At 44.1% G+C, this 23,825-nt stretch overlaps 2 protein-coding genes across 7 annotated transcripts in view; both read right to left on the bottom strand.

The window, feature by feature from the left end:
- The window catches only part of ABCC3 (ATP binding cassette subfamily C member 3), a 47,456-nt gene extending 37,304 nt beyond the window's left edge, over positions 1 to 10,152 (bottom strand). The window contains exon 1 of the mRNA XM_030962184.1: positions 10,043 to 10,152. Coding sequence (XP_030818044.1) covers positions 10,043 to 10,072 — 30 coding nt within the window. The 5' untranslated portion in view covers positions 10,073 to 10,152. The remainder of the gene's footprint in view (positions 1 to 10,042) is intronic.
- Positions 10,153 to 18,204: 8,052 nt separating this feature from the next.
- The window catches only part of CACNA1G (calcium voltage-gated channel subunit alpha1 G), a 147,118-nt gene continuing 141,497 nt past the window's right edge, over positions 18,205 to 23,825 (bottom strand). For 4 of the 6 annotated variants that reach the window (XM_030962183.1, XM_030962177.1, XM_030962179.1 and 1 more), the window contains one exon: positions 18,205 to 22,809. In XM_030962183.1, the coding sequence (XP_030818043.1) occupies positions 21,955 to 22,809 (855 nt within the window). In that variant the 3' untranslated portion in view covers positions 18,205 to 21,954. The remainder of the gene's footprint in view (positions 22,810 to 23,825) is intronic. The other 2 variants (XM_030962180.1, XM_030962181.1) reach the window with 2 other exon arrangements.

The following is a 23,825-nucleotide window of genomic DNA, read 5'->3' as shown; positions in this document are numbered from 1 at the left end:
GCTGCTGGCTGGGGTTAAACCATGTATGTTTCATGTAACAGGGACTCTACAATGAATTATTATTATTATTACTTTTAAATCAAGGAGCCTTCAAGTTGTGTTTTTTATCAAGCAGGATCTGTCTTCATGGAGCTGGAAGATCCACTTAATGGCTTTATAAATTACCACACTGACAGTGTGTATTCCAACATCCACTCCAACCCTAAACAACTCATTTTGAGTCAGAATATGACACAAAGGCTCAATACAATCTCTCCTGAGCCAACCAACTTTGTTACATATTCAATGCAGCAGTAAAGTTACTGAACTCCACCCTGGAGAACAAACACAAGAAGGGAGACACCAGCTCTCGGCCTCCTGTCCTTAAGGCTCCTGCCTCAATCTGGCTTTGTTTTTCTGAACTCTGTCCTGGGAAACAGATCAAGTTGTAATGTTCCTTGTGTCCTGTTCTCGTTGAGGGTGAAAATACCCACCTTCGACTGTCTGGGTGTGAGAGTTTTCTTTGGATTTGTTGCTGAAAGAGGTCTAACACACTGATGTTGGGGAGCTCCCGTGTTCCTTGGCTCATGGCTCTGAGCTCTCCTGAGAGCTGCTCACCTTTCCCTGGATAAGGGAAAGTTCTGCCCTTCAGTGACAGCCCTCAGAAAAGACTCTACAGGCAAGAAACGGCAGGGCTGTGGTGACCCAGCAAGAGGCACTTTCCCCTCACAAGGGGAAGTACTCAACAGCAAATGTTGGGAAACACAATTTTCTCCACAAAACTCTTTCCAGGGAAACCACAAGAGCCAGCATATCCATCCCAGTCAGCACTGCTGTCATCCCCCTGACCCACAAGCAAGTGCTGAGGACAACAACCTGCGACCTATTACTAATCCAGACTTACCATGCTCTGTGGCTTCTCCTGACTGCCAAATGCAGCAGCACTCCCTTGGATGCAGGATGCTTGGATGCTGGAGGCTGTGCTGGTGAGATACAGTACTGCAGAAATCACCAGACCACTATACTGAACTCCCTGGGCACACAATTTATTCAATCCTCTAGTACTAAAATACAATGGGAAGACCCATGGGAAAAGATCAGAGATGCTTGTTCTTCAGCTTCACAGAAGAAAAGGGGTCTCTTGGAATTTAAAACTTACAAATTAGTGGGGCTTTCTCCTGATCAGTTAAGGATATCATTGACAGGGGCCCTTGCCACAGCTTTCACTCACATCCTTCACTCCAGTCTGTCTGTACATAAACACAATACTTGTATTAAGGGCAATCTGGGCAGTAGGACTTGCATTTAAATGATTGTCACAGACATTTCTTTTATGAAAAATCCTCTCTCAGGATTTTTCCTGCTGAAGCTGAGAAGTTCAGCAACAAGACGTAAACAATAGGTTATCTGCTGCTGTGGAATGCAACAGGTCCATCTGGATTGGCCCAGCTTAGATGTTTAGAAATAATGGCCAATCCAGAACTGAGCTTGCTCGGACACCGTCCGAGAGAGCAGAGTTTGTTATTCATTCTTTACCTTTCTATTCTTAGCTTAGCAAGCTTCTGAAAAGCTCTCCTGCTTTTTCTTTTAGTATAGTTTTAATAGATGTATATATCATAAAATAATAAATCAAGCCTTCTGATAATGGAGTCAACCATCTCTTCTCTTCCTTCACCCAAGACCCCTTGTGACAACCGTCACAAATGACTAGTTTTAAATACATGATCTTTAATCACAGGAAGGTATTCAACAGGGGAGGTTCTGAGCAGCACTAAATCTGCTCTAATACTTCATACTTTCTATTACGTTCTCCCCTCTGGAAAAGAACATTGCTACTGAAAAAGCCATCCTTGAAACTGATAATGCCTTTAAAAGAAATAAAAGTTCAGTGCCACGTATCTTGGGCTTCCTGCACATCATCCATTACAGCATTTAAAGAACAAACAGAAAGCCTAGAACTCAGCTGCAAAACAGAGACAGGGAAATTCCTATCTGTGCCTTTCCCAAAATCCTGACATGATTCAAGAAGCCTGCTGAAAAAGACCAGCTGGAGTTCTGGTCTTGAGTTTAAGTCTAAATCAACTCCTACTCCATTACTGAAGCTCAAAATGAGGCTGCCTCACACTGGCTTTACCCAGCAGTAAAAATAATTATTGATGATGCCATGGAGTGGCTACCTAGAACAGAGGCTAGATAGAGTTAAGAGAATAAAGTAGGTATTCATTAAAGGCCTTCAGTGGGTACACCTTGGACAGTGCAGGAGCCTTGCAGAGGCCACACTCAAGATGGACGAGGGTCATGAGTCCTTCAGACAATCAAAAGTTTGGCTTGTCTGTGTATCAGGGGTTAATCCTCCAATAACAGCTTCAGGTAATGAAGGCATATTCCCCCAGTTTGCTCTGCTGCCCCATCCCCCGCCCCTTTTCCCCCCATTCACTTTTGTTTATACTTTTCAGGGGTTGTCCTTGGATCTCAGGCCTGGAAGGATTGTTTTGTCTGATCAAAATGTGAAGAGAGTTTATTCACAACCTATACGGAGTTCAGAGTTATATACTAATGCAGTACAGGATCTGAAAAATATAAAAGCTAAAATCTTGAAGCATCACTGATGCTGCAGTAATGTTCCTCAACAGTAATAGAGAGCATCCAAACCCTAGGGAAGACTTACAGCATGTCTGCAGTGTCAAGCAGTTCTCTCCTTTAAATGGATACATTAATACATTATTCTCTCTAAATTTCTACAGCTCCAAAAGAACAGTGAAAAGCACAGGAAACACAAACCCAACCTATATCTGCTGGAAGGTGAAGGCCATCGGGCTGAAGTCATACACACCTTACCCAAGGCTAATAAAAACCCTATCAGTGATTCCATGTCAGTCATCACTAGTTTGTATTTTATGGAAGATTAATAATGAAAGTGGAAAGCTGGCCAGGAAGGTACACATCTAGTGTGGAAGATAGGGAAGTGAATAACTGAAAGTAACAATGCCTCCCTGTAGTACATTAACACGGGAATGGTTTCTAATGTAGAACAAATCGTTACAGGGAATTAAAATGCAAAGCAGACTCTTCCTGCCCTTCTTCTGCCCTTAGGTCTGGTCAATACCCTGCCACACACTTTCACTTGCACAGCCTGGGGACAAAAAATAAATAAAAGGAAAAAAAATCAAAAGGAAAGGAAAGAAATAAAAAGGATGTCTTTCTCTTGGCTCTACCACATTGCCTCCTCCCAGGAATGAGAGTAGATCTGAGCTGCAACACCAAGAACTACCAGGGCTCAGTCTTAGGTACAGTACAAGCTTCATCTCAGCCTCTCCATGTCTCACCTCCCATTTCTACCTGTTGTCCATCTCCTCTGCTAGGTTCTTGTTAATAAACTCTTTGGGACCAACTCTAATAGTCATTTTAGAGCATAAATGCTAGCAAGTACAGCTCCAGGCCTCCAGAAGAGTGCCAGTTTCAAATGAGCTTTTCAGAGCACCATCACCCATTTACATTTCCAAAGGAACAGCTTCGCCCTTGCACAAGGAGTTGGATGCTTCATTAATCCTGAGTGGCGGCTGCACAACTCAATTTTTTCTCATGATTACAGAACAACCTTTCCCCCATCTGGTAAGGGCAAGAGGTAACAACATTCTTCACTGCAGCAACACTGCTCAGAAAGAAGGCGGGATTGAGGGACATAAGCACTTACAATTCTGCATAAACCACACAGTTAACAAGCAGAAATGGTATCCTTCTGTTTTACAAAGCACACTGCACCAGTTCTCTACATAAGTGAAGGACACTGGGCAAGAACCTGAACTTTCTTTTCTAGCAATAAAAGGATCTTTAGTGGCTTATTTTAAGGGATCAAATAGGCCTGGCAGAAGGCCAGAGCCTGTAGGAATTAGTTTATGATTGTGGAGTAACTTGTCACAGGTTTTTGCTCAAGTTGAAGTTTTATAATACAAATGCTACTAACCACACCATGTACTTGAGGATTAGACAGCGGTACTTGACAGTAATTTCCTTTTTTTACTCTCATATCAGTTTTTGAGTTTTAGGATTAGAAGTTCAGAGCTTCTTTGCTGTCAGGTACAAAATAAGACAGGATGAAAAAAGGCAGGTTCATATTCCTCACAGCCATGGGAGCCAAGTAATATTTTTTTTTTCTTTTCAGAAAAGCACTTGTAGCCTCAGGGAGATAGTGAAAGAGATCACACTAAATATATAAATATATATTTATATTTATCCATATATTTAGTGTGACAACATACACCTAAAGTAAAAGTAAAATCCATCTATTTCAGCTGTTTCAGTAACACTCAGTCCTCCTGCTTGGACAGAGGGACATTTTTTACTTGTGGAGGGGAGGGCACAGCGCAATCATACAGGTAAAAATGCTCTAGAATCAAAAGCAGGATTGAGAAGAAGATGAAACAGGATTGTTCCTACACAAGGAAGTTTCCAACTGTCTTTTAAAACTGACCACAGCTATATACTGTTGGAGAGAAAACTTCCTGTTACCAGAATCACTGATGTTTTCTCCTATGGCCTTGTGCAAGCACCAGTAAAGAAGTGGGGTGCCCTGTTGCAGACCAGTGTGATAATAACTGGGAGGGAATATCCTTGATTTAAGCCATCTCCTTTCAGTTAGAGGAATTCAGTTAATTTAAGGATCATCATAAATGTAGCTCAGTTGAAGAGATAGGAAAAGCACAAACAGCTGTGAATGACACAGCCCCACTGTAATGCCATTTTAAGCTAGGCCATCCAGTTGGGCTGGTGTATACTACTAATAAAAAGGATTGTCACAGAAAAAGTGCCATCAGTGCTGCCCTGAGAGCAGTTGAAAGATATTCTAGAATAGAAATCATTTAACTGGAGGGAAGAGGAGAGAATTTTTCTTGTAAAAATGTCAAATGCATTCTAAGTTTCAGAGAGAAAAAAGAAATTATTCTTTCTGAAACTTGATTTTTGGAACAGCTCCTATGAAACAGTTTCTCTTCTCCATCTCCTTCATTCTGTTCTAATTCAGGGCTTTATGACACTGGCATGTGACATTACTGTAAATTACCTCAATTTTATTGCATTGACTTCACCTCTTGCGCTACCAAAAGATTAGCACGGGGACAACATGCCAGCTCACATAGGCCCAGCATGGAATCAGGGCTGTTGCTTCCTCAAAAGCCTGGGCACACTCCCAGGAAGATCTCTGTCTCATGGCCACCCTGTTCTCCACAAGCTCAGCCAAGGAATTTGCAAGTGGATAATGGCCCGTCACAATCAACGGGGGATCAAGAGACAAATCAAGCATGAGCTTACTGGGAAAAATCAAAGACCTCATTTAATATGTTTTTCAAATATTTTTTTAAATTAAAAAAATTAAATTTAAACACTAATAGTCTCCTTATTTTAATACATTACAAATTTGCACACATTGAAAGGAAAGGATTATCTCTGCCATGACACAGCAATTTGCCTACCAGGTAGGTGAGGTCCATCTCAAAATGCTTTATATTCCCAAGTACAGCAATTAACTTTTAGCTACATTTTAAGGGGCTCCTCAGGCAACTCGTATTTAGTTCCAGTATAGTTTCTTTTCAGGAGGCAAACTGTATAGCTTTCCAAAGTCCCAAACATCACAGCTACCAGTCTGCCACATAAGCTAAAATTGCCCAGGGAGGAACAGTTGTGTTGAAAACTGATGAGTTTCATTAATTGACAATGTCACCAAAGGACTCACTTGATACTGGCAGCTTTCAGTGGTATCAAATTTTGCTCACAGCTCTCAGATCCATACTTTGTCTTTCCCAAAGAGTGTCAAATCCAGGCTATTTGACTATACAGTCTTGCCATTTACACACAGATGAATGGTATCAGGTACTGGTTAATACTCCAAATCCAGTGCTAAATATTTATATTTATCCTACGCCTGACATTGAGATTCTCTGGCCCAAATCAATTAGCAGCAGCTTCCATTCAACTCGTGTCAAAAATCTGAAAATCTTGGAGAATTGGAGCTTGAGTACTTAACTGATTTGGAGTTCAGGATCTTGCCAACCTAGCTACCCTTTTGAGAGAGCATAAACTTCACAGATTTGATGTCTGAAGGGACTGTTAAAGTCAACTAGTTTGATCTCCCACCTAACATGAGAAAGAACACAGGTACCTCATGCAGTTATTTGTGAAGAGATTTATAGGAGTGGGATTCAGCTGAAGTTGGATGCAGCTAATGAAGATTATACAGAGATCAATATCATGTTTAAATATCTATAAGCAAGGAACATTTTGTGTTTAGCACAGGGTGGCAGAAATGGGAAGCTAAAATATAAACAATAGCCAGTCTGGATCATACTGCCCAACTGCAGGATCCTTTCTTGGCAGTGATCTCCTATCACCTTCTGCTTCGCTCATCCTCTGCTGGAACTGATTTTTAGCTCAAAATATAATGGAACTGTTAAAATTAAATGTTTTATTATTAACTTAGGGCCAAACCACATAAGTTGGGTGGGGGGTTAAATAGTACACATGCTACAAGTATACACTATCTATCATGTTCCTTGAAAGAAATATTTCTGCCTTACTCCAGCTATCCTGAGTCATCTTCAACTGCAAATAAATTAAACATGATGCAGCAAAAGAGGAAGTTATGCAGAAGGGAAACTTGTGGCACTTTGGAAATGCATTTTCCTGCTCTGCTGGTTCAGAAAGCAGCACGAGTTTTAGCCCAAATCTACCAAAAGTTGACAGAATGACTCAAGGTGAAGGAATACCCACAAACCTAAAGGTTAAAGGGGTGCTTTGTATGGGACTATCACAAAGCCAAGACTGAGGTATTGTTTACTCTTGAGAGTTGCGCTAATTTCCTGCTGGATTACTCAAGAGCCTCTGGATGAAGAAGGAGCCAGCACTCCACATGGGCTGGGGAAAAACAAGACATCTGTCAGGATACCAAGACACAGGGAGAATAAGGAAACTGAGCTGTCAGCTGAGCAGTACCAAAAGGAACTGAGAAATTGTGGCCTCCCCTTTGAAATGCTCTATCATGTGTTCTTTCATTTCCCATTTATGCTGTTAAAAAGAACACACCACCCAAAATATAAGCTGCTCGTTAAAGACTTTGCCTGTCTGCAGACCAAGGTGTTTATTTGCCCCTCATCCCAGCATTTGTCAACACCAGCGCCAAACACTCAATATTTTAATCTCACAGCAGCCACTGATGCCATTTTGTACCCAGACAAGTTGAGCTGCAGAAAGACAAGATTTCTCTCCACTGGAACAGAATTCCCTTTTTTCCAAGTTTTTCCAAGTGCTCTTTAATCAGTAGGCCAAAACACTTGTGTAGCAAACACTCCCCAGGAGATCACTTTGCTCTCCACTCAAAGAAGCCACTCTCATTTTACTACAGTGGAGAACATGAGCAATAATAAAGCGCTAATTCACCAGTATCTGCTTCTCAAAATGGGCATTGCGGGTCACATTAATTGGAACACCAATTTAGCACTCTTACTATCACACAGCAAATACGTGACACAATAAATAGGAGGTAATTATGGTCACTGGTAAAGAACACACCTAAGGCCTGCCTTGTGTGGGTATGTGCTATCACATTCATCTCCTCCCCAAAGGCATTTAGCATGGGAACACTCCTAGGAGATATTAACAGCTGAAGTAGACATTATGATTCCAAGTGTTCAGATGAAGAGTGTGTTCATAATGCATTATAAAAACATAAAATTCCAGTTGTTCCTCTTTTATATATAAATAGCCTATATTTGTATTAGCAATTTGCTGATTCCATGTTCAGCAGGTAAAGTAGTAGCTGGAAGCCAAAAAGTTTTTAGAGATTTCTAATGTGATCTACAGCGTTCCCTTTCATTTCTTATTTCTGAAATGGGTTGAACAGGAAATTATTTTGCCTCTGCAAAAGAAAAAAAAAAACAAAAATGCAATCTGCAAGATTTCCAGCAAAATTCCCCACCGTGAGTCAGGGTGAGGAATTGAAACCTTAAAACTTCCAGTAAGCCAAAAAAATCCAACATAAATCAATAATCTGTTTAAGTTGATATATTTAAACATTTTCATGAGCTAATTTGGAACTATTTTGGTTTTATTCTCATCCCCTTTTAACAGAAAAGTATTGTAGTTGATTTAAACTCCAAAACAAATAACTGCTGAAACTGGAGCAGCATGTTTCCTTTCACTCTAAACAATTTTAAAACTGACACGAATACGACATTCAGCTTCCAAAAATGTCTTGATTTTCTTTGATAAAAAATAGAGAGTCTAAGTTCATCAGCTAATGAAAAAGTGAACATTAATACTGGTTCACATTTGATCAAGTTCTTGTTTTGAACTGCAAAGCTAGACACCATTCATTAGTTCAGTGTGCAGAAACACCAGCTTTTGTGGGCAGGTTTTAGATAGAAGCCTTTCCCTCATTTTCTTATAGAACAACATATTTGCACAGCAAATAATTTCAAGGTGACTGTCATCTACCTGGTCATCACTTAAAATATCCTATAAAATCAGTGCACTTTGTACTCTCCTGCTAACAGAAAGTACTGCCATAACTAGGGTAACCACTGAGTTCAACCTGCAGGTCATGGAATCACAGTGTTAAGTTTCTCAGAGTTGTTGAGTTGTTTAAAGCAATTAAACAGATGAAAAGTTGTTCTTACCCCAAGCACCTGTGGAAGAAAAAGGAAAACAGGTCCACAGAGAGCACAGACCCTAGAGAGCAGCACAGAGGGCACCATGCCGGTGCTGGAGTGTAACACTACAGCATAAAGTACAGAATGATACAATTACTTCATACTTCAGACCAGGAAATCTCTCTGGCTATTTACATTAACATATCAATAAACTGCTACAAGAGCTGTTGCTCTACCAGCCTTCCTTGAGAAGCTAAGACCTGCTTCTGGAGGCAGCCAATAGATCAGTGAGCAGGGTCAGTCTGTTTGTGCTTGTTCCTGTTCTAGAAGTGTTGATGGTAGAAATAATACACAAAAAGACTTGTTTGAGCAAGCTTATCTGCCAGCTGTTATGGCAGAGAGAGTGCAGAGCACTTGGAAATGAAATACAAAGAAAGAAAGGTAACCAAGGGCCTTAGGAGGCAAACTCCTCTTTTAAACAGTAATAGTAGGACAGGTATTGAAAGGTAATTAGTTATCTGAGGATAGAACTCAGCATATAGTGGTCAGAACCAACTGCTTGTGCAGTCCTGTAGTAGCTTTCCAGCAGTGATGCAACTTCAGACATTCCTTTCCATTCCGGTTCCTCACTAGAAAAAAAATCTCCCTTGAGCTGAAGTAGTACAAGAAAAAGGGACACACAAAAACTCATTCACTGGGGGGCAGTTCCAGATTCAGCATATGTGCTCAAATCCCCATGGCTTCTCATGGTCTGAACGTCTGCCTCTCCTACAGGAGAGGGGCAAACATCATGCTGTACCTCGGGGAAACCTAGTAACAGGACTTATGCACTCTCATCATCAGAGCAGACCACGGCAGCAATTTCCAAACTTTTGTGCTTACAAGCCCAGTACCCGCTGCAATCAGCCTTTCCAAAGGGCTAAAGGCTCCGAGTACTGACAGAAGTCACAATAATACTCCAGGGCTGGTGACCGCCGTCGGCAGCCACGAACCCATCCCTCTTCTAATAGTAACAAAGCGCTGAACGGGGAGCAGTTTGCCAGCCATGGAAGTGACTCCGAAGAGCAGAACACGCGCTAAAACAGAAAGGAAGAGCCCCGGGTTCATCAGTGTGAGGTCCAGAGGCAGACTATGCTGGGAGAGCTGCATCCCTGGTGGGATGCTTTCTGATGGGGTCTTGACTCTGGTGTGAAGATGCTGAAGGACGAACAGAACGGAGTGGCCCTTCTACTGCTCCTGCCCGAGCGGAGGCACCGCACCGCCGGCTCTGGGACGGCCCCACGACCGAGGGACGGTGCCGCCCAGCCCCTCAGCAGCCGCAGGACCGGGCTGCCCGGGCCCGCTCCGGCCCGGGGGACACACGGGAAGCCCCGGGCGGAGCGGGCGCGGCGCTGTCCCGGCGGGAAGGGGAGGGAGAAGCTTACCCAGAAGCGGGACCCGCAGAAAGCCTCCATGGCCGCGGCAAGGGCGCAGAGCTGCTACCGGCGCACACCAGGCACCGGGCGGAGGTAGGAGCCGGTTTCTTCCCTGTTGGGCGGGCCGGGGGCGGGGGCGGTGGGGCCGGCGCGCCGCATCCTCCCACCCTCCCCGCAGGCGGCGGGAGGAGTCCGGCAGGCGGGCCAAGGTCTGCTCTGGGCGGTGGCGGGGCTGGCTCCGATGAGGGGCTGTAGTTGCTCTGCTCCTGAGCCCGGGCATCTCACACCATGGGTGACATCCCAGCGCCCCCAGCTCAGTGTGACTTACTGGGACAGCTACATCTCTGATCATGGAGGGGGGGCTTTGGTGGTACCCACGTGTCAAGAAGAAGCTGTGGAAACTCCCTTGTCTGGAACTGTTCGAGGCCAGATTGAATGGGGCCCTGAGCAACCTGATCTAGTGAGTGGGATCTCTGCTCGTGGCAGAGGGTTGGAACGACATGATTTTAAGGCCCTTTCCAACCCACATCATTCTACGATTCAAGCGAAGTGTGTGCTGAGGAGTGTGCAAAGCTGGGCCACTTGCTGGCTTTGGGCTGACTATATCCATCCATCCAGACCACTCAGGCTAATGGTAACATCATGGAGAGACTTCTTGTCTCCCATTTGGAGTGCTGTGGAGTGTGATTTCCCCAGCAGGATTTAAGTGAGCATCACATCACTTCTCCATCCATCTACAGCCTCTTTCTTGATGCTGATTGCTTCTGCTGTAGACATGTGATTAAACCCGTGGCATGGATCCATTTTCAAAAGCCTTTAGTCAATATATTTTCATGATTATATGTAACTAATAGGTTTTGTAGTGTAGCACCTTGGACACAATCTGGATTTCACCTCCCCGTGATGCAGAAGCACTGTTTGCTTTCCTCTTTATTAGGACTTCTACAGTATTATTGACCTTCCAACACTTGCTGTTTGTTTGCCCACTTGCTGCAGCATCTGGTTCAATTAACATCATCTCCCACAAAGTAACCCTGCTGCCACAAATCTACGTCAAGATTTTAAGAATCTGAGTTTCTTTCCTTTCTGTAACATGCGGAACTCTCAGGTAGAAGGATGTGGTCAAAAATTTTCACCAGAACAAAAAGGAGTAGAATAGAATCATAAATCAGAGAATCAGAGAATCACAGAATGGTTTGAGTTGGAAGGGAGTTTAAAGCTCATGTAGTTCCAACATCCTGCCGTGGGCAGGGATGTCACCCACATGATCAGGCTGCTCAGGGCCCCTGGTCTTGAACACTTCCAGGGATGGGGCATCCATCTTCTGCTTCTCTGGGCAACCTGTTCCAGTACTTCAGAGAAGGGCAGTGCTGCTGTGTCCCAAAAATATGTCATCCCTAAAGAAAAAATATTCTTCTAATCTTTTATGGAGATACTGGGACTGTTTCCCACCTGAAGTACTATCAGAGAAAGCCATGACCACTGCTAAAAATTTGCTTTATGCATTTACTATAACCTGGCTAAAGGTGTGCTGTTCTCATTAATGTGGGAAGATAAGCTCTTGCCCAAGATAAGGTTCTCAGGTGATTGCCTACAAGATCTGAAATGTGAGACTGAGTCAGGCTAATCAACACAGTCACATTGCAAGCCTCTGGAGGAAACACTAGAGAAGCCCTCGCCAGCTGGGTGAATGAGATCTTTTGAGGACACAGTGGGTTGGCCTTGCAAGTCTTACTGCAAAACTTTTGTTCAGTGGAATTGCACTGAAATAAAAGTTGTAAGAAAACTCAGAAATAGCTGGGAGTTACTCCTTTATGGCTCTTTAAATCTCCTCTCCTGCAACAATCTCTGAGAGAAGCTGTTCTGAGAAGTGCTGAGAATTTCATGTCTCCTGACACATGGACATGCTCCACTGGGTTTCTTGCACCAAGGAGCAGGATTGGGTGCAGTTTGAGAATGTGCTCAAAATTAAGACCACCTCTGATATTATGAGATGTCACAGGTACAGAGGCACCTCACAAACAGCTACTGTAGGCTGTGTGTACAGGAAGGGAGAGGTTTACTCTATCAATGAGCAGCACAGTCCAATTGACATGTGAATTAATTCCTGATTAAATCATTGACTTTGGTGGTCCTGTTGAACCTCATATTTTTTCTACCGTATCCATAGAGGAGGGTCCAGAATTAGGGTATTTCCCTTGATCTCATAAGACTCTAAATAAGGAGCCCTAAATAATTCTGCCACTTGTTTCATGTTCCTAATTAATGGTGGGCAGCTTCTGCTTTCAGTAGCAGTTAATGCCATTAAAGAGGGATGGTAGTGATGAGTGGTGCCAGCTGGGGTGCTGGCTCCCCCTGCATTCCTCCTGAGCTTGAGGGCAGCCATCGTGCAGCCTGGACCTCACGGTAGACACTGTGACTTGCACTGGCTTTGCACTGACTTCCATGTGCTGTCTTGCAAGGCAGACGAGCAGAGAGGGAAAAATCAAAGGCAGAAATTAAGTATTAACTTCTCAGACAGACAAGATGGAGGGAGAAGCTTAAAAGCTCCTGGGAAGGGCCATGGTAAAGGATTCTGCTGACACTGGTGCAAAGCAGAGCCTGGAGCACTATCATGGGCAGCTCACTTTGGTCCTGCTTCCTTTTAATAGTGGGAATGGAGATGGAGGTACCTAGAACATGTCATTACTCCTGTGATGTTCCCTCAAATGCAGGCTGGCTCTGCAGGAAAATGAAATGGCACCTTTGGTGCAAATGTCAGGGAGTCATGAACTCACCTCCTCTCACCGGATATTTATTCTCTATTCCAGGGAATGGCAAGATCTGATCTGGATCCATTCAGCATAATGCATTTGAATATTCTTTTTCATGTCAGCTGCACAGTAACAGTAAGGAACTTTTCACCTGCTAACACCTGGGTCAAGCCAGAGCAATCAGGAAGTGCCTCCAGGCACACCCAGGCCATGCAGGAGCACCTAGATATCAGCTGGAGAGATTGACTGGGGCAGGACAGGAGGTAACGTGAGGGAGAAGCTGTTTGTGGAAGCACAGTGCCAGATATGAGGCAGGCTGCTTTCCATGTCACACCTCATGCCAATTCTCAAAGCATTAACAGCAGGATGAAGTGTGGTCAACTCCTGAAGAGATCTGTATAAAGAAGTACATTCAGAGCTGAGGGCTGGGGATGTCTTGAGCATGTGCAGCTCTGAAAGTCACAGTTTTAGGGTTAGTTGACTATAAATATCACCTTCTTTCTCTGCTTGGAACAGCAGAGGCTCAGCTTCCCTTCCAAGACCCACAGAGGTATCCCATTTTACAGATGGTAAGGAAAAAATGCCTGCCAAAGAGGGTGCATTTACAGCAAGGCCCTATACATTTAATTGATAAAAAAGGGGGAGACACCTTGTTTTAACACACATAAGATGGGAACTTGTAACAAACTCTGCTTGAAGTTGACATTGAATGAGTAGCAGCAGATTTGGGCTTTCTTCTTCTCAATGCTGTTGCAAATATGTGCATCTCCCTTCTTGCACGAAAGGATTTAATTTCCTCATTTCTGGAACATGCAATGAGCAGTTTAGAAGTCCCATGATAAAACAGATGAGGGAGTGGGCTGGGAATTTGCAGCCCCAGTTCTTACTCCACTGTTTTTGGGCACATATCAGCTACATGGCTTTGTAGGAGTGGAAGGTAAGATTCACTGACTGGAAGTACAGAGGTGGCAGTTCCCTGGGAAGCCAGCACAGGGCACTTGGTCCATACTCCATTTGGCCTGTAGCTGCACTGTAAGGCCATTCATACTGCAGGGTGAGGTGGGGTCCACATAATTCATCAAGTCTTTGTGAAAGGAGAAAATGGTGTTTGTATGACTCCTCCAGGACACTGTGTGTAATACCAGCCTGCCCCATTCCATGAGTGCTCCTGCACTTCATACTGAGAGCAATGAGCAGGAGAATTTAGACAGGCTGAGTACTGCCGAGATCACCCCTAAGTGATCCTGTGAGTAGCTGAACTGTAAATGCACTGGGCATCTCTCTCACCTGCTAGATGATCCCACAGACATGCTTTCAGGTGCCTATAGAGGTTGGCAGAAGCTCTGGCTTGTGAGTGGCTTGGCTGCAGGTGGAGCTCAGAGTGATGGACAAACAGCCACAGACACACAGAACTTGGGCCTTCTGGAGCTAAGGCCCAAACTATCCTACTTTAGCCCGTGACAATTGTCACAGCTTATCCTCTCCCCTGCCAACTTGGCCATCCCACAAACTCCTCCTACTTTGAATGGACTGAAGCTGTTCAGGATTTCACCAAAAAATGGGCACACAGTGGTTGCATAAATACAAACACCTGGTCCTGCTTTGTTTGAACAAACATGCAGTTATCACCAGCCCTTAGCCACACTGAGCTGGTGGCATGTGGCAGTGCAGTTCTGTGCTGCCTTTTTAGATGCCAGCATGGCACATGCTGTCCACTTCAGTGTATGTTCTTTGTAGAATGACTCCTATGCTCACTTCTTCCTGGTTTTCCCCAAAACAGCTGTATTCTGCTTTCTGTTTCCACAAAATAACTGGTAGCACAGTAAGCAATTAAGTGGTTTAACCATCCTTTCCAGTTCCCAGCTGGAGCCGTCAGGGTCTCTGGCTGCATTATTTAAAGTATTTAATAGATATGGAAAATAATCTGTTCATGACCTCTGAAAACCTGCCAATTATGGCATCCAGGGACTCAAGCAGTAATGGAAAACACCAGAGGATGCTGTAGGATTATAATATGTGTTTTAAATGTAACTAAAGCATTGAATACAACATGTGAAAACCAACTTAAGATCCAATCACCCTCAGTTGCGAAAATGCCAGTGAGGCTTTCGCTGATGACCACACCAAAGCAAACAGGAACTGCAGGTTTCAGAGACCTCATGTGAGTTTGTGCTCACGGCGGCACTTCCCACTTCGTGGCATTGCCATCTAGTGACAGACACTCAGTCTGAGTCCGGCCAAACCCCAAACCCTGTGCGATGGCACAGGGCTGGATTGATCCTCCCCCTCCTCCCACACTGGGCCGAGCAGAGGTTAAACAGCCCTCTAGAGCTCCCAGGCTGTGGATGGATTAGAGCTGCTGTGAGTGCACAGCCCCGCAGGGGACCCTGCACTGTGTTGTACATGTGTTTAAAAGGATGTGAAGAGACAAGCATACCTCTTGGGTGCTGCCACAACCTCTGAGATGCCAGAGAGCCCCAGGATGGGTCGTTGTCTCTCTGGATTTTGCAGAAGCCAGGGAGCGGCAGTGCTGATGGATGTGAGGGGCATGGTGGCTTTGAGCAGCTTGCACAGTGCCAAGCACACAGGGCTTTGCCACAGTGAGAGAAATCCTTCCTCTCCTCCTCCCATAATTGGTATTTTTATAAATTCCGTGACTGAAAATGTCCTCAGAATTAGAAACTATTTGGCCAAGAAGGTAAAATCTGAGCCTATCTATTGTATGAGCAATAGATTGGCCAGCAGAATCACAGCAGTGACCAAACTCACAGTACTGAGTGCTGGGGAGGCCACACCTCAAATTCTGGGGTCACTCTCTACAACTCCCTGACAGGAGGGTGCAGCCTGGTGGGAGTCAGTCCCTTCTCCTGGTAACAAGCAAAATAACAAGGAAATGGCCTCAACTTGTGCCAGGGAGGTTTAGATTAGATCTTAGGTAAGATATTGTCACTGAAGGGGTGCTAAGGCACTGAAACAGGAGAAGTGGTGGAGTCACCATCCCTGGAGTCGTCTGAAAGACAAAGCAGATGTGGCACCTGGGGAAATGGTTTAGTGGTGGCATTGACAGTGTCAGGTTAAGTCAGTGATGTTAGAGGGCTTTTCCAGCCTGAATGGTTCTGTGATGCCAAACATCGATATATTTTTGATAAAAAATACCGATCCAGCGCTGTTTCTGCAGCATCCAGCCAGGAACACAGCACCTGACGGGCGGCAGAAGGACAGAAGGTCCTGCTGAGCCTTCTCCCTGGTAACAAGCGGTCCCAGCCCCGGTAAGGAGGGCAGCTCGCCCGACCCCTCGCCCCACGCCCACTAGGTGGGAGCAAAGCGCCGCACTTGGAGCGCGCCCGGCGCTGCCGCCGTGCCTGTGGGACATCTCCGGCGTCGGACGCTCGCCCACCTCCGGGCAGTGGGGCTTGGCCCCCCCAAAACTTCCCTGGCCTTAACCCTTTGATCTGCAGGACCCTCACTTCTGTCAACTGGTCACATCGGGTCCCTTACACAGTACTGGTGGTGATAAGAGGAGCCATCTTTTTAAATTGTTTTTTCCTACTTTATCTGGGGGGGATTCTAGTGCAGGTCACATTTTAGACGTGTTTCTGTGTCTCAGTTTGTATCTCTGGAATGCCTGAAATACAGAAGGTACAAACAAGCCTTTCCTATTTCCCATCTTGAAGGGCTTAGCAGAGCTACGGCTGAGGGAGGTGGTGTGCACACAGTGGGACACTGCTCTGCTGAAGCAGGACATGGTCACCTGTCTGAACCAAGAAATAAATTAAGTTCAAAGTGCTGCTTCCCTAGGCATGGTTACCATTACATAGAAGGCAACCTGGTTCCATGTGTCATCCCAATTACTCAAGAAATGGAATAACAAAGTGCCATGCCCAAGCTCAGGAAATTGAGAGCACACCCATAAGCAGCCAGCCTGGGTTGGAGCCTTTGAAAAACCATAGCAAAACTCAGCAGGAGAGCCTCATACAGGAACACTCATGAAATAGAGAAGAGAAACAAGCCCTCTCACAAGCTCCTCTGGACCCCAGTGTTGGAAAGGGAGTGATTTGTTGTTGCCCATAAGGAAGTGAACTCACCTGAGAGCAGAGAGGTGTGAAGTGCTTGAGCCTGTAGGAGGCTCTGCTTCCTTGGCTCAGCCCAGCTTACCTTAATGCCCTTGAATCCTCCAGGACCGGAGGGCTGGGAAGGCATTCCAGTGGTTCCAGCCTGGTGCAGTTGGCCCCGCAGCATGGACAACACAGACATATCACAGAGCTCACCTGGAGTGGATTTGCACTGGATTTTGAACAGATCCACATTTCCCCTTTGTTTAAGGACTAGTATCCTTCCTGCTGTTTTCTACTGAGAGATTATCAAAACATCCTCTAGACAGCAAAACTGGTCTGGGTGTCAATTTAGGGTCTCTCCTGCTGCAGAGAAATCAGATCATTCCAGGCAGTGAGGAGCAGGGCTGCAGAGTGCCCAGTGTCTGGTTCCTCCCTCCAGTGGCTGCTCCCCAGGGGAGAGGAGATTTCATGTCAGGAGCTACACAGGTCATTCACTAAAAACCCCTGAAGAGCCTTTTAACAAGGCCCTGTAGCAACAGGACAAAAGGGGGAATGGCTTCAAACAGAAGGAAGGCAGGTTTAGGTTAGACAGTAGGGAGAAATTCTTCCCTGTGAGGGTGGGGAGGACCTGGCACAGGTTACCCAGAGAAGCTGCGGCTGCCCCATCCCTGGAGGTGTCCAAGGCCAGGTTGGACAGGGCTTGGAGCAGCCTGGGAGAGTGGAAGATGTCAGTGCCCATGCCAGGGGGTGGGACTGGATGAACTTTAAGGTCCCTCCCAACTCAAACCATTCTATGAAATGTTCTGGTTCCTAAGCAGTACCTGAGCTCTGAGCCTCTGCTGCCCTTCAGCCTCCAGGCAGTGCCATGCCCACCAACTCCTCCTTTGCAAAGACTTAAATGACAGCAGGAGACGCTGATGGATTTCAGGCTGGAAATCCCAAAGATGTGAATGAGTGGAAAAATCCAGCATCTTCCTCTTCACAGACAAACCAGATCTGTCCCTTCTCCTCAGTCCTTTCTCCCCATTGACTGCTGCTCTCTCTGCTGCAGTCCTGACATCCTCAAGCCTTGCACAGGGCTGTTCCTGCCAGGGCAGGGGGATCCACAAGGGCACAGCCGATCATCTTGCTGGTCACTCTGCACACCCTGGGCAGTGTCCAGGGCCAGATTTGCTTGCAGACACATTAAACTGCTCCACAAAGGGCCATCATTTCCCAATCTTCCTTCCAGCCTCCTGGCTGCCGCTGCTATCTGATAACTTCTCCAACTGTTCACAATTAAAACATGACCAAAGACTTGACTGCCTGGAGTGATACAGCTCATCATCAGCAACAACAACAAAAAAAGGGAAATGCACCGTTGTTTTTATTTTCAAAAGCTTTTAATAGGACACATTTGTTTTTGTCAGTTGTAAAGATTTACACTTGTTTTTTTCTTTTTTCTTAAAAAAAAAAGATCCTATCCTTTTTCCAATTTTCAAATCCAAATCCAATTTTCCCCATGAGTACCACCTTTTGTTGCCCTGACCAAAAGACTTTGTTTTGGCCTATATACCTGATACAGTATAACAATATATTAACTATTAAATACAAAGTTCTGTCATATATACTAGGTTGTTATGGACATTGCTATGGTACTGCACCTACTCTACTCACCTTGTGTAATAGTGTACATGGGTTATTATAGCCAAAGGGGCAGAAAAGGGGAGACTGGGCATAGCCTAATTTACAGTGGTAATGCTTTTGGTGGTTTTTTTTTTTCCTGTTTTTTATTTTCTCCTTGAATACACCTAGTGCTGAGTGCAATCCACAGAAGTCAAAAACAGTTTTCTTTGTCCTCCTCCAAAATATCTACAGTACAAACCTCTAACCAAGTTTTGAAAAATCACTTCTATGTGCTAGGGGCTGCAAGAACAGAATTTATGTTTTTCCAGACACGTCTGCAGTCTCTTTTCCCCCATTGTGTCAGATTGGCAATAACAAAATAACTTCCTCCCATCTGCATACAGTAAATCCACAGTAGTAAAGTGCTGGTGTGCTTGAATGAGCTGGAGAGCCATGCAACTACTTCACCATGGACAGGGGCTGAGCTTTGGGGGGAGGGGAGGGGTGTGCTTTATGTGGGTACAGTTCTTGGACAGTAATAGCACTGCAGTATCATGGAACTTCAGCTTAACTGCTGACTCCCAAACACACCCTGGATGCAGGCTATGAAACTACACTCCATGTGTTGTAACAGAGCAGGCCTGGCTCCAGGTTTATGAAAAGAAACTCGAAGATAAGAGCTGCTTCTGTTGCCAAGATGCAGCGCAGACTTTTAACAATTTCTCTATAGATTTCTACAAAAATATAAAAAATTCTATCAACATAACCATTCTACAGAATTCCTGTGGATTTTGTACATTTTGTTTAAAAAAGTCAAATTCTATAAAACCCTCCCAAAGGTATTTAAAATGATTTGAGTATTATTGCATGTGCTGCAGTACATTTGTATTTGTCTTTCAAAAGGGCATCTAGAAAAAACTTATCTGGTTTAGAAAACAATCTATTTTACATGTAATTCTTTTCCTGAAAGCATCATCATAGAGTATCTTTTATTCGCTAGTCTTTACTGAATATTAATGTATGATGTAAACTTTTTTCTTACTTCCACAAACCTTGTCAGTAGGCAAAACCCCAAGCATTAAATAGAAGAACTTTTAGGCTTTCTGTTACATTTGGAGTTGAACATTTGGATTGATGTCACATCACTGTTTTGTGCCATGATTTCAAGCTAAAATGTTCAGTGGGTTTTTTGTAAGGAAGGATCTGAAAAGTAGTATCATTCCAGCTATGTGAACACAATCCTAATCACTGAGGTACCAAGGATGGCAATTTTAGTGGCCTAGCTAGTTTCCCAAACTATTTAGCACATGTAAAAGAAAAAGCTAGGGGTCATTATGGGTGTAAAACCAAAAAGGGCTTAAGAATATTTCTCAGGCTTAATGCACTGTAATTTTATTATTTCCTTAAATATGATCTGGGGGAAGAACTGATGAAAGGCTTGTTTGAAATCATTGCTTTAGACAGGCTTAACTCTGGATTTGGGCTGGCATATCAAAGAGAGCGGGCTCTGTATGGGCCTGTGGTGAAGAGGGGAAAAATGTCCCAGCCAAGAATTAATCTAACTGCACTAAATAGTACAGAATGTTAATCCTCCTACTTCAAATACACTGATTGCCTGACTTCCTGCTGAAAGCCCTTACATTTCTCGTGGACATGTAAATCAGTAGGGATTGTTTATGGAGTAAACATCCTCAAGTGAAAATAAAGGGGCCTAGGGCCTCAAATAGGCTGTGGGGTATGAACAAGCATCTTGTCCTTGTGTGTACACTCCAAGCTAATGTAGATACACGTGGTGGAAACAGCCTAATTTCTGAATGGATAGAAGGCTGTACATCAGCATGTTGTAGTGATTTGCAAAGATTGGTAGTTGTCAAAATTTACAAACTCCCAACCGACAGAATTAGCACAAATCCTCCTCTTGCCTGTGCTGGCATGATCTGTGGACTTGGTTTCAAGCCTGTGACTATTGGCACACTTCAAAGCATGCCTGCAGTGTAATTTAGCTTACATCTTAATGTGATTTCATGGAAGTGGAGTGGAGTTAATGTCTGGCTTCCATCAGTCATGAGGTGTCGAATGGGGCCAACCTTGAGTGGTTTTCAGGCTGTGCTGTCCAGTTTTACAGATTGCTTTTGGCAGAGGACATTAGCACAGGAGTAAACAGGCAATTTTTGAGATGATTGATGTTATAAAGTAAGGACATGAATTCTGGGTTTATCCACTTTGTATCATCATGTTGCTGCTTAAGGCTATTGATAGATTGGAAATAAAATTGCAGTTGGGGTAATGTAAATTAACTCTAGCAGTGATAGAAAAATACCTGGGTATTTTACTGAAAACCAGCAATCATTTCAGTACCTGCAGACTTTCTGTAAAATAACTTGCTGAAGTGCCTTGATTCAGTAGAACATGAGCATATGATTTTAATTTTCAGGAATTACTTTAATGTGATCAACCTCCAGGCATTCTAGGCAAGAGCTTAACTTTGGGCATGTGCTTAAGCCTATTTTTGTGCCATGTTTGCCCTGCTTTCACCTACTGCAAGTCTTAAACTTGATCTCACTCTCTTTTCCACAGAGTGTAGAGAGGAGGAGCTCCACTGAAAACAGAGAGATGAGGGAGGTGTAAAACTCAGCAAAATAAAAAGTCCATCCTGGAGACTTTGCAAAAACATCTCGGAAGTGACCACAGGCCTCTGTTGTCTGTTTCCTAGGAATGCATGAAAATTAACCATTGACATGATTTTGTGAGTTGCCAGTGGATGATCCATAACATCCACTATGATCCTTTCATAATTCAGTATCTTGTACTGTTAAATGGCTCTGCCTTCACCATCTTCAGACATCAGCATATTGGACCTTCCTGGGTCTGAGCACTTGCTTTCATACTCTGAATGTCAATTTTATGCAAGATTGGAATATTTTGTTAAAAAATTGCAACTGCTTTTCTGTACTACACAAACAATTGTTTTCCCAGAATATCATTGAAGTTCAAGGGGAAAAATATATTACATGAAATAATCCTTATTTACTGCTGACTGTGGGATACATTTCCTCTGTAATGCACTAATTGGCTACATTTTGTGCTTTGCAAAACAAAATGAAACCCAAACAAAACAAAACAAAAAAAGAAGGGAATAAATATATACTTTTTAGGTTAAAATATTCATAAAAACCAACTTTATCTCAGAAATATTCCGAGATACATAAAATAGAAGAAAATTAAATGAGTCTTTAGTCACAAAATGTACTACATCCCATGATACTAGATTCAATTAATTTAATAAAATATAATATACATATAGATTCTGCACATTGTATTGCTTTTACCTAAGCAGAACATATGCTTAAGTAAGCGTGATATAGGTTAACCACTCTTTTAACCAGCTGGTTCTTTAATCTTTCTTTGGAAATTTTTTACCCAGTGCCATTTTGGAGTACAGAGTTTTTAAGATTTTTTTTCTATTACATGAAAGGAAGAAGACATTTGGCACCAACAGAAAAGCAACTCAGGGGTCCATTTCCGTTTGATCAAAGGAAAAGCTAGGAAGTGTCAACAAGTCTTTCTTTGGGGTAGGAGATGTTGACATACTGTCTGGAAGCAGTGAATCCCCTATATCCACTGAATCCTTGGACTCACAGGACGGAGCACGCCTCCTCAAGCAAACGTCTCCACTGGCAGGTGAGATGCTGTGGGGTCCCCTAGGTACCAAACTCTGCCCATCAGGTGGCTCTATAGATATACAAGGAGGGCTCAGTTTCTTCTTCTGCCGTGTACCTTGCAAGCATTCTATTTCACTGACCACCTGACTTATAAAGCCAGAAGAGCTGGATGTGGAATGGTGCTGAGGGCTGTTTTCTATGGAACAAATCTCTATTGAATGTCTCCTTTGATCATCTAACCAAGAGGGCGGTTTTTTTAGCAGACCCTGGGTGTCTACACTGTGATATTTCTTCAGGTCCTTCCGTATCACGTTGCCAGTATTGCCCATGTTCCTCTTAGGCGTGAGAGGCTGACCCTCCGAACAGGCACTCGAGGCTGTGCAAGTTTCTGAAGTGAAAGGCTCTGAGGAGCTGTTTATTTCAGATACTTCTTGGTCCACTGAATCTTCAGGGGTCTCCTGATTCAAGTCTGCACAAGCACAGGATGCTGGTGCCTGCTTTGAAATATTACACTGATTGTGGGAATGCTGCTGTGTATGGACGCTCGCCCGACTCCAGGCAGCCAACTCATTCACTTCTGAGGGCATCAGAGCCACTGGTGACTCCTCCTTGGGTACAGTGGGAACATTTGGGTCAGAGAGTTCACTCACCTCGGTGTGGAGATTCTCCTTGCTATCCAGAGAGTCATTCCTTATAGCCATCTGTATCAGAGCGCAGAGGGGTTGGGGAGGAGAGGAGTTGCCAGGTGAGAGAGACAGACCAAACAAAGGTTAGTACAGGCAAGGCACAGCATTTACAGGGCACTCAGCTCTGCCGAGATCCCTCAGCACAGACACATTGACTCCTATAACAACCTGTGTTGTGTGTTCTGCCAGTTCTCATTGTCAGGGATCTGTGGGTTTGTCCCTGTGTGACAGCCCTTCACTCTTCCTAAATGGCTGACCTTTAGCTTTCTCCTCTAAGGATGGAGGGCTGCAAAACCAGAATGCCCCCACCCAAACTTACTCATGTTCTTGTTATGCAAAGGATGAAGGTCTACAGCAATGCCCTCAATAATTTCAGCAGCACAGGTGCAAGCAGGAGAGAAAGATGTGCAAGTGAGCCTGTGTATTCCCTTCTCTAGCTCAGGTGATGCTGAGGGCCTGGAATAGGATCCCCAGAGCCAGCAACACCAGAGCAACTTTGCTGTGTGCCAGCATCAAGGCAACAGCCTGTCCCTGGCTTTGGTCCCTAGGCTGGAGCCACAGCTCTGCACCATCTGATGGCAGAAGCTGGAAACACTGGAATCCAAAGCTGGACTAATAATAATCCATAATTATTTCAATTCATTCTGATGCTTAAGTTCAGGCTTCTTAAGGCACATTTTGCCTTGGCTGTCTGGAGCCTTATGAAGCATCAGTGCCTGCTGACAGAGGGAACCTTGGGCATGTTTTGAAGTCTTTGCCTTTTCACTTGTGAAAAGGCCTTGTCAAACAGCTTTAAAGATCAACCACATTAACTGGCCCTTAAAGGCAGAGTATCCGTTTGAGAAGACTTTTAAATTATCTTAAAGATAAAAATTTCGCAGGGAAATTTGAAAGAAATGCATACACTTGGTCCCAGTCCTTTAGAAAACTGTAAGGAGATGAAATGATGAGATTCCTCATGCTAAGGAATACTTTTGTGACAAATCACCCCAAAATGATCATACACTTTATATAAATATTGTCCCACAAGG

The sequence above is a fragment of the Camarhynchus parvulus genome, chromosome 18 (genome assembly GCF_901933205.1).
Source record: "Camarhynchus parvulus chromosome 18, STF_HiC, whole genome shotgun sequence".
Classification (NCBI taxonomy): Eukaryota; Metazoa; Chordata; class Aves; order Passeriformes; family Thraupidae; genus Camarhynchus; species Camarhynchus parvulus.
The sequence above is the reverse complement of the archived record's forward strand: the minus strand, read 5'-3'. Positions and strand labels throughout refer to the sequence as shown.